The following is a 12,025-nucleotide window of genomic DNA, read 5'->3' on the forward strand; positions in this document are numbered from 1 at the left end:
GGTTTTGTATACAATTATAAATTAAAGCTGGTGTGTTACAACAGATTAAAAAGTTTTGATTGGTTGATATTTTTGCTCACAATTCTGATAAGTCTTAAATAATAATAATGAGGAGTAGGAGTTGGTGTGCAGATGGCAGGATTATTCGGTGATTACAGAATGAAAGCGCTGCTCTGAACAAAATGCCCTGTAAAATAAATATAAACTGATAGGTGTACTGATCAGAAATGTATTAAAAGTCCATACAACTTCATCATAAGAACTAGAAAAAACAATCTTTATTAATCTTAATCTTTTTAACCAATCTTTATATAAAGATGATGGTAACACTTTACAATAAGGTTCATTAGTTAACATTAGTAAATGCATTAACTAACATGACCTAACGATGAGCAATGCATTAGTTACAGTGTTAATTAATCTTTGTTAATGTTAGTTAATACAAACACAGCTGTTCATTGTGCGTTCATGTTAGTTCACAGTCCATTAACTAATTTTAACTAATACAACCTTTGATTTTAATAACGTATTAGTAAATGTTGGAATTAATATTAACTAAGATTAATAAATGCTGAAGAAGTATTGTGAACTAATGTTAACTAATGAACCTTATTGTAAAGTGTTACCAAGATGATTCTCAACTACATTATGAAAGATTATATAACAATGATTTGATGTACTATTTTGATCCATGTAGGCTAAACATGGCATATTCCCATTGCAACTGATTGGCATATTAATGTGTTCTTGGAGCAACATGTAATGCAAAAAGAAGAGTAATAATGGGATTAATAACTTGGCAACATTTTCAGAAGTATTTCATATTTCGTAGGAATTTTGATATTCATTATTTTATTTCCCTCACTGTCTCCCCAGAAGTCCTACCGCCACCGGACATGTTGGAAATCGACAGAAAGGCCTATTCTGATGTTTTACTAAAAGGTCTTCTACAGAGGACAAAATAAGTCTATGGGTCTCATGAAGATAGATTATATTTGAAATGTAATTGATTTTCACGTTGTGTTATCGTTCCAAACCGACCAAATGACAGATATTGGTCGCCCTCGCCATCTTGTGGTCATCTAGGGTTAAACAGTTCCCCTGTACACGGAGTGACGTGTAACAATGACGTTAAAATGGAAAATCGAAACTTACATGGATTTCCCGAGTAATGTTCGACACCTGATCTCAAGGGACAATAAAGTGTTCAAGGTTTGAATAAAGTCCGGTATTAACGCAGAACTGTCAAGCGAGTCTGTCTCATAGTCGTGATATCTGAAGAGCTCGCTGAAAAACACAACAGGCCACAGCACACACACTGTCGATGTAACCTTACACGGTAAGTGACGATTAAAAGCCATGGTGTTTTTTCTTATTATAACCATGGTTCATTATTTGACTCACGAGATAACATTATTCCTTATACAGAATGTCTTCCCAAGATATGTCATGTTAAAAATTAAAATGTCCACGGCGATATGTAAGAAAATGTTTATACTGTAAAGTTCAGTCAAACATTGACTAGAAAGGTGTTTTAGGTTTTGCTGTATTTTAGGGGTGTATTAACGAAGAGTTGTGAGAGTTTGTAAATGAATGTCGGGATATTTCAGCATGTTCTTTTGTCTTTGCAGGCACATTGATGGTTTAGTTTGGTTTAGTCTGTGTGCATCATCATGACCCAACCAAAGCCGCTCTTCGTTCCCTGGCTGTACCAAAAAATAGAGAGTGGAAGTTATCCTGGAGTGTGTTGGACCAGTAAAGAACTTCAGCAGTTTAGCATTCCTTGGAAGCATGCTTTGAGACAGGACAAAAACAGTGATGATGTCCTCATATTCAAGGTGAAAATAAGCATTATTTGTCATTATTAAAGATCCTATTAAAGATAAAGATAGATTATTAAAGATTAAAGAATATCATTAATACAAGTTTTTGACCTCAAGGGCATCCAAGATGTAGGTGTCTTTGTTTCCGCAGTAGTTTTGATTTTTATATTTTTAGGTCAAACCGTTGTCTGTCAGTCATATAATGCAGGTCTATGGTCACCACCTCAAAGAGCTTGCACAGAGGATAGTTCACCCAAAAAGGAAAATTCTATCATCATTTACTCATCTTCAAGTAGTTCCAAATCTGTATGATTTTCTTTCTTCTGTTAAACACAAAAGTAACCAAACAGTTGAAGGGCCCCATTGACTTCCATAGTATTTTTTCCCCCATCAACTGGTTTTAAATGATGACAAACTTTTCATTTTTGGTTGAACTATCCCTTTAAAATAATTGTATTTAATAATAACACTAATACTAACAGTAATAGCACTTTTAGTATATTATTGATAAATTGTATATAGTGCATGCATTAGATCTAAGTAGATCTTTATATGTAGGCTAATTTCATAACTGCTTATGTTGTCTTTGAATGTCAAATGTACTGACAAGCATTTATGCTAAACTAAAATATACTTTAATGTCATATCCACTGAAACATCTATTTATGTCATAGAACGGTTGTCATGCTATATAAAACAGCTTGACAAACTTTTTAACCAGATAGTATCATTATTTCTGTATTACAATAATTCAAGTGATCCCAGAAGTACTGGGATAAACATTTATAGTTCGGATATAAACACTGATGTCTATGGTAGCGATCAAAATAGAGTAAATCACCTGTTAAAACCAACTTGAAGTGACTGATAAAAAATGGATTTATTAATGAATAATTCATCCAAGAGATTTGTTCAAAATCACTGATTCATCCAGTAACGAAACAAGTGAAGTCTTCATGAGTGAGTCAATGAATCATTCATTCAAACCGATTAAAAAAAAAGATTTTTTAAAATATAGTCTGCTGCAATGAACATTTTCTAAGAGCTTCTAGTAAATGACATGCTATGTAGTTTAATTGTCTATTCAAAATCATGGGCAAATCTTGATCCTTCATTTAATTATCAATTTATCCAGATTAATGGTGCAGCTCTTATGCATACTCTCTTTAAGCACACTTAGATTTGAAGTACACTACAAGTGCACATTTAATACAATGAAATACGTTTATTTTTCACAAGAGGACACTATAATTGTAAGGGTCATTGTCTTCTAATGTCTGTCAGGCATGGGCTCAGACCAGCGCTTCTGGAGACAGGATAAATGGAGATCCCTCTATTTGGAAGAGAAACTTCCGAAGCGCTCTTCGTGCCAAAGGCTTCAAGATGGTACTTGACAACAAGAATGACACTGCGGATCCGCATAAAGTGTATCAGTTTCCGTCTGATTGTCTTTCTGCTGGTAAGAAACGATACATTTGTGGTTGATGTCATTAAGAAGATTGATCACTGAACCTTTTCTGTTTTCTACCCTGACCGCCTGCAGGATCGGAAGGGTCTCAAGAGACTGATGTGAGTATCTGTTTAATCAGTTATTATGTGCTTGTCAGGTTGGGTTTTACAAAAAACTAGGGCTGTGCAAAAATTAATTGCGATTAATCGCATCCAAAATAAAAGCCTGTGTTTACATAATATATTTGTGTGTGCTGTATATAATTATTTTGTATATATAAATACCTATGCATGCATGTATATATTTAAGAATTATTTCTGCTTAAATTCTATATAAATACATAATCTATATTATATAAATATAAATATTTTATATATGAATAACACATTTTCTTAAATATATACATGCATGTGTGTGTATTTATATATACAAAATAATTATATACAGCACACACAAATATATTATGTAAACACAGACTTTTATTTTGGATGCAATTAATCGCAATTCATTTTTGCACAGCCCTACAAAAAACACATTCAAATTGACAACCTGTACAATACTGTGCACACACTGACTTGGGAAATTTGTTTCCCATTCTTTAGTTTTCTCCAGAACTATATTTGGACGAGGAAAGCGTGTTCTCTAGTAAGCAGTTTTTATTCCCAGTCATGCATTTGTCATACAGGTGAAACTCGAAAAATTAGTCAATTAGTTAATTCATTTCAGTAAACTTAAAAGGTAAAACTAATATATTATCTAGACTCATTACATTCAAAGTGAGATATTTCAAGCCTTTATTTGTATAATTTTGATGATTACATCTTGTGAAAACCAAAATTCAATGAATTTTTATTATACCCTATTATGAACCAAATTCAAATTTAGAATATTGTGAAAAGGTTTTCAAGCCATTATCATCCAAATTATAACAAAGGCTTGAAATATCTCACTTTGCATGTAATGAGTCTATATAATATATTAGTTTCACCTTTTAAGTTGAATTACTGAAATAAATGAACTTTTGCACGATATTCAAATTTTTCGAGTTTCACCTGTATAATAGTGAGGTAGACCATTAATCGTGATGACATGTGTTTTACTTGTATCTCCTTTTTCTACTCTGATCTTTTCTTTCTTAGAAAACCCATCCCAAGGTTTAGAGGGACAATTAACTGGACTAAACCTTCATGAAAGTCCCTCCCGAGGTACATTGAAAAATTATAGGAGGCTGTAGTACAAAGCAAAATATGATATGATATTAACTCTATGGATATGGTTTTACCATTATTTTAGGTATTTGAATCTCTATAGACCATTTCACAAGATGTAAACAACACTGGTCCAGAAGCACTTCCTGTTTCAGTTTGTAACTGTTTTCTTTATTTCACATGTAAAGAAAACATCTTAAAGATGTTTAACTTTTTGATTCAGTTTTATATGTTCTGTTGGTTGTATTTTATCCCAGCTTTTATGTAGTGTTAAAAACTGAAACAGGACGTGCTTCTGGACCAGTGTTGTTTACATCTTGTGAAATGGTCTATATGCATAATGTATGCTATTGTTATATTATAATAAACACACACACACACACACACACACACACACAAAGAGATGTCCTGCTTAGTACATTGACATGCTTTGTTCAAATATTATTAAAAATTCAATTGCACTTTATTTTACAGTAAGAGTACTTCCGTGTATAAAATACTGGGTAATATGAGGTAACTGCCTTAAGGTTAGGTTCACAGGTTATTACCCAACTATTGCAATATAATAAATACATATCATTTACATGGGGAACAGGACTGTTAAATAAAGTGCTACCAAAAATTAATTTTGGATTTTGTAAGCGTGTTGTTTTATCATAGTAACGCAATGACAAGTAAAATTATGCTGTCATACAAAGAAACAAGTAAAACCAAGAGAGAACCACCTAAATATTAATATAATACTGATTAAGTTGTCGAGTAGACAGTGACTGCTTTTTGTTTTTCTATGCATTTACTTATTTGCACAGTCAAATAAAAAATATATATATATATATATATATATATATATATATATATATACTGTATATTAGGGCTGTCAAACGATTAATCACGATTAATCACATCCAAAATAAAAGTTTGTGTTTACATAATGTATGTGGGTGCACTGTGTATAATTATTTTATATATATAAATACACACACTTATATATACAGTATATAAGAAATATTTTCATGTATATACTGTATATAGATTTATATATAATTTATATTATATAAATATATATATAAATTAAATTTTTTCCTAAAATATACATACTTGTTTGTGTATTTATATATATAAATAATTATACACAGTGCACCCACATATATTATGTAAACACAAAGTTTTATTTTGGATGTGATTAATCGTTTGACAGCCCTAATATATATATATATATATATATATATATATATAGATGCATATTTACATGGTTGAATCCCCTCCGGGCACCACTTTTGGCCACTTAGTACATGGATTATTGCTTTTAGTTATATAATGATTTAAAGGACAGTAAGTTGTGAATTTCACTTTTCATATTTGTTTCAGTTTGGAATTCAGAGCAGTTATACTTGGGACAACAACTCTTCCAAACATTGGATCCATGTTCAGAACCCCAGTTTACTGGGATGGCCCATTTTCAAAGAGTGGACTCTCCCGGCGCCTTCTCTTCAGCTGGGGGTGCGGTTGGTGGCTTGGGGCAGATTTCACCAACTGATGCAGCGACGGCGGTGAATCCTCATTCTCCAGAATATCAGCAGCCGGCTGCGTGTCCACCACATGCTGAAGAAAATCAGGATGCGATTCCTGAACCCAAACTGGGTAGGTAGAACCCGAGACCATGACATATTCTTCACATCAATCACTGGTGTTTAATTACTCAGCTTTTTTTCCATTCATTTCCAGAGACATTTTTTCGGATTAAGGTGTATTACAAAGGGAAGATGGTGTTAGAACACCTGGTGGAGAATTCTGGATTCAGACTGATGTATCAGGAAAACATGTTGGTTTTTTTTGTACTTAAAGCGATAGTTCACTTTGAAATTATTTTTGGTATGTTTTAGCTTACCTCCAGGGCATCCAAGATGTAGGTGTCTTTGTTTCCGCAGTAGTTTCAATTTTGATATTTTTAGGTCAATATAATGGAGATCTATGGTCACCACCTCAAAGAGCATGCACAGACTGAGAAGTCCAAATTAAACATGATTTAATAACTCGTAAATGTAAGTACACATTGATGGCCTAATACACGAAATGAACGGTTTGTGTGAGAAAACGAACAGTATTTATATCGTTTTTACCTCTTTTAACCACAGCCAGGTCCAAGTGATCTGAGGGCGAGGACGCTTTGGTCTGCGCAAGCGCCGGAAAGTGCCGGAAGTGATTTGTCATGTGTGTATGTCACTCATTGTTTACACAGAGATTTTAGAAGTGTTACCTTTCACTGTGAAGATCTAAACATATTTAGATATACAGGAAATCGCAATGGAAGACGATTTCGATATATCAACAGACAACGTTGATTTTTTTCCCAAAGCGCCCGCGCCCTCAAATCACTTGGACGTGGCTGAGGTAAAAACGATATAAATACTGTTCGTTTTCTCACACAAACCGCTCGTTTCGTGTCTTAGGCCATCAATGTGCACTTACATTTACGAGTCAATAAATCATGTTTAATTTGGACTTCTCTGTGCATGCTCTTAGAGGTGGTGACCATAGACCTCCATTATATGACTGACAGACAAGAACGGTTTGACCTAAAAATGTCAAAATTGAAAATACTGCGGAAACAAAGACACCTGCATCTTGGATGCCCTTGAGGTAAGCTAAAACATACCAAAAATTCATTTCAAAGTGAACTATCCCTTTAATTTACTGATCAACTTTCAATTAGCATCACTGAATAATGTTATAATATAATAGATGAATACTTAACAGGCTACACTTTTTTCCCCATAGTGACGAGTCCAGAGCTGACCTACCAGTGGTGAGGCTGCCTCCTCCTCCAGATGATATCCCAGATCAGAACCAGATCAGGCTTACGAACGATATCCTGAATAATCTAGGCGGTCTGGAGGTCAGAAGATCGGATGCTGTGGTTTATGGCCACCGCTGGGGAAACACCAGGATCTATTGGGGTTTGTGCAAACATGAAAAAAGCCCAACAACCAGAGAGCTCGCCAAGAACACGCCTGACCCCATCTTCTTCTTCAAAAATTATATTTCAGGTGAATTATATTAGGTGTTTATTTTATGTATTTGTTCAGGTATGGTTGATCTTTGGTGGTTGCAGATATTTAGTTGATTCTTCTATATCCCTTGGATAATGTGTTGGATGTCTGTTGATGCCATTCCATTAGGTTTGATGGAGTTTATGGAGACAAGCAGGGAATCTCCCTCTTATACTCTTTACTTCTTTCTGGGAGAGAAGTGGCCGGACCCCAAAATGAAACCGTGGGAGAAGAAACTCGTCATGATAGAGGTTCGGATTGGGCAAATTAAATACTATATATATATATATTTGTAATATTTCAATTTTTATTTTAACCCTATTTCATGCTTCACATATTTGTTACATATTATTACATATACTATACATATTTAGTATGCAAACTACCAACATGATCAAAAAATTATAATCTGTTGCACACATCCTTCTGCTGTCTGATTGATAGTTTATACTTTAATGATAAAACACAGTCATTTTAGTATCATTTTAAAAATGTTGAATGAGTTTTATCACATAGATGTAAGAAAAACTTTGATATTGTTAGTAATATTTCAAGATGGACACTTACTCGACTGAAGAAACTTGTAATGGATTACCCATACATATTTTCTTTTTTTTAGAAAAATTATGTTAAAATATATCAAATATGATGCATTAGGCTTTTTGAGGAACGTGTATTTGTACATCTATCAATCCTCATTGTATTGCTTTGCGTTATATGTTTCTTCCACAATTAAAACCAAATTAGATCATAAAACCTAAGCATTTAAAATCATCTAACTAAAACATATTATTGAGAGATATAGAGTGAGCTCCATATTCTCACTATATCATTTACATATTTACATTTACATTTATGTTGCATTTAACACCTGTTAGTCATTAGTATTCGTCATTTTTTAGAGGCTAGTAGTGATTTTTGTCAGAGTATTCAAAATAAAATAATTGTATGATGACTTATTTTGATCTTTCCCATTCTCTGGTTTGGTTAGGTTATTCTGACTTCACTGGAGGGTTTGAACACGTTGGCTGTTTCACGTGGGGCGTCTTCACTGCAGTCAGTGGAGCTACAACTCTCTCTGGAGCAAATGATGGAGTTGTGTTAGAAAGATCGCCTCTGTCCAAGTGAAAAGGCTTGACTCTATTCTTATTTCGGATTAATTTAAATGACTTATTAAAGTGCCCCTATTATGCTATTTTAAAAGCTTCTAATGTTGTTTTGGAGTTTCCTACGATAGGCTTACAAGCATCCAATGTCAATGTAATGTACTGTATTTTACACATCACCTCATTTCTCAGAGAGTCTGAAATGATTCGTTGGAAGATTCAGTCTCTCTAAACTCTCTAAACTACGGTGTTTTAGGGCAGGTCAAAGCAGAACTGGTTTAGCCAATGAAGACCATAAACTGACATTATGCAAATTTGTTTCATTGTTACAAAGGTTTGTAACAGGATGGGAAGTGAGACTTTCTGACGACATGTTTCACCGTTCCACCGTTCTTCGGATGAGACGTTAAACCGAGGTACTGACACTCTGTGGTCATAGAAAATCCCAGGATGTCTTTCGAAAGAGTAGGGGTGTAACCCCGGCATCCTGGCCAAATTTGCCCAGTGGCCTCTGTCCGTCATGGCCTCCAAATCATCGCCATACAACAATTGGCTTCATCACTCTGTCTCCTCTCCACCAGTAAGCTGGTGTGTGGTGGGCGTTCTGGCGCAATATGGCTGCCGTCGCATCATCCAGGTGGATTCTGCACATTGGTGGTGGTTGAGGAGATTCCCCCCTCTATGTGAAGCGCTTTGAGTAACCAGAAAGGCGCTATATAAATGTAATGAATTATTATTATTATTATTGTTTCTGCAGGTCAGAATCGGTTCTTTCTTTTAGGATATATTAACTTTATTTGTGGTGCACTTTGACCTTAGCCTAGAAATCTAGACGCAGCAAAAAACATTTTGCAGCCAGTGTGGTCTAGCAACTCTCCATAGACCTTTTAGCTGGAAAAACAAACTCTGGTCAGGCCAATCACATCGTGTATAGAGTTGGCGGGCGGGCTTAACATAATGACGACAGAGTTGCGACGGTTCACTCGATCCTCGGATTCTGCGCCGCGCCCACTGTTACAAAAAAGCTGTGGCGAAACGATCAACTTGTCATTTTTTCCGCACTCGTGTGGACACGTCGAGTATAAAGGCTTTACTCCGTGTCTGATCGGTAAAGGTGCACAGACCTCTCCCAATCATCTCCAGCACTCAAATGACTTTATTCACTGATGCATTTATCATTCCTATTTTTCACTTGCGCAAAGCAGGCTTTTTCCCTCCACAGACGCACGTCGGTAAACTAGGGAATGAACTTGCCCAAAAAGGAGGCGTGTGTCAGCGCAAACAATCCCTGGTGCAGACTGATCACATGAAGTAGCGTGTGTATGATACGCCAATTCGTATTTCCATTTTTGGCGTGCCATCAAGACGCATAATCGCTTTTCAGCGTGTTTATGAACGCCGTTGACTTAACGTTATTACTGTATATATAAATATATGACTTACCTCAACCCCGTCCCTAAACCTACCCGTCACTGGGGTTTATGGCATTTATGACTGTTCCCTTACCATCCGAGGAAAAAAAAAGATCGCTCCACAGATGTAGATCTACATTTAGCTTCGTTTCGCGCGGACATTTGACGGCGTGTACAGACACGCGGAATCACTTGGACGTTAATGGCGTAGACATACACGCGGATAGCTCAAAATGCGTAGAGCTAACACGCCACTTGACTCGAAAGTGGCGTGTATGTTTACGCAAAAGTCATGATGTCATGTTGCCTGGTGCTATTTTGCAGTTCCAGAAAACAATTGCGCCAATGACCAAAAAAAATGTGATATGACGCTCTTATTGGTTTGTTTCCTGTTATGCCCAAACCACACCTCTGAATAATGAAGCTACTCCAGAACAACCCCTTTTAGATTTGCACCAGGCGCAAGAGGCATTTATCCCGACGGTTAAATAGCAACAGCGCCGGGATCCGCCCACAAAGTTACTTGCGCTTTGACGCTTGCGTTTCAGATCGTTAAAATAGGGCCCACTGTCTCTTTCTCTCTCACACACATGTAGGCTAGTTATAAACTCTTTAGACTTTTATTGATTAGTGTTTTATTTTTAAAGTTTGTGGGTCGTGTAAAAAACAAAAAAAATCCCTTATTTTGGGGATGGATTCCGGGAAATCTCCCTTATTTTCAATGTTCAATGTCGACAGCTATGGAATCACTGGATACGGTTAAAATTTAATGTATCAACTTGCTCCGCTGACTACGTCACCTCCTTCGTTGCTCTGATTGGTTGTAGCGCTATCCAATTGAGTGCAGAGAGAATTTGAAAGACAACCGTTTATCCCACTCATCAATGATGCCAGGCTACTTTGATCTTTGAAACGTTACAGAAATTTTACATTCACAAACGGCTATATTACACACTGCATGAAAGCTAATATTCGAAAAAGCATATTAGGGGCACTTTCAACTGTTTACTTAGTGGCGTCGCGACTCCATGGTTAATTGTATTTATTAAAAGTGTGTGGACCAATATTTCTGAGCAAATTTTCAGTAATGGTACAAGACAATAGTTGATTCAGTAGATACAAATACAAAAAGTTTACAAAGGGAGTCGTATTTTAAAAGGAGGAATTTCATATAACAAGTTGTGTACTATCATAAAAAGTCTAATGTGCCTTTAAGACTGGTTTTACACTACTACTGTTATCATAATACGATAGTGTCAGATTACCATAATCATGTCTTTTCACAAAGTGTCTTCAATCTTTTCATAGTCTGATTTGGATTTTTGTTATATCTTTGACTGAACTGAATGTGTACTGTATTCATATTGGGACCGATGTGTCGTTTCTTTAGATTTTTCAACTGATATGAACAAGTGTGCACTTAGGATCATTTCACTTTTCAGTCATGTAAAATCTGGAAATGTCAGGGAATTTTACATGTTTTACAGTCATGTAAAAAGCATGCAAATTAATAAAATCTCAAAAAGTCATGCAAAAGTTGAGGACGTTTCAATTTAATTCACGTTTACTTGTAGCACTTTTCACAATACATATAGTTTCAAAGTGGCTTTACAGAAAGATGCATGCTTCTACATTACTTTTCAGAGGGATCTTTTCCAGTGTTGACTCTATTAAAGTAATGTCCATATGCCAAAAATGTACATTTCTAAGATAATACAAATAGTGCAGTTAGCTAATATTATGTATTCATTTAGACAGAAACAATGATCTCATTAAAGCAATTATTACAAGTTCATGATAACAATACATTTCTATAATGAATATACATTTTTCTATTTATACTCTGTTCTAAAATATTTTATCGAAAAGTCATGGTATCAGATTTGTGAGTGAATCATTTGAATCAGTAGTATGCAATGAACTGATCAAACGGGTTGGACATTTAATATTCAGCCATGTGGGAGGGATTTTGCACC

General features: G+C 35.2%; 1 protein-coding gene across 1 annotated transcript; it reads left to right on the forward strand.

The window, feature by feature from the left end:
- Positions 1-1,105: 1,105 nt before the first annotated feature.
- Positions 1,106-11,588, forward strand: irf3 (interferon regulatory factor 3). The gene is made up of 11 exons (XM_039660023.2): positions 1,106-1,339; positions 1,632-1,838; positions 3,108-3,282; positions 3,367-3,392; positions 3,876-3,918; positions 4,413-4,478; positions 5,850-6,122; positions 6,207-6,303; positions 7,260-7,528; positions 7,661-7,782; positions 8,523-11,588. The coding sequence occupies exons 2-11, from the start codon at positions 1,674-1,676 to the stop codon at positions 8,634-8,636; spliced, it is 1,350 nt and encodes a 449-aa protein (XP_039515957.2). The 5' UTR covers positions 1,106-1,339; positions 1,632-1,673; the 3' UTR covers positions 8,637-11,588.
- Positions 11,589-12,025: the final 437 nt, after the last annotated feature.

The sequence above is a fragment of the Pimephales promelas genome, chromosome 17 (assembly GCF_988280905.1).
Source record: "Pimephales promelas chromosome 17, fPimPro1.hap1.1, whole genome shotgun sequence".
Lineage (NCBI taxonomy): Eukaryota > Metazoa > Chordata > Actinopteri > Cypriniformes > Leuciscidae > Pimephales > Pimephales promelas.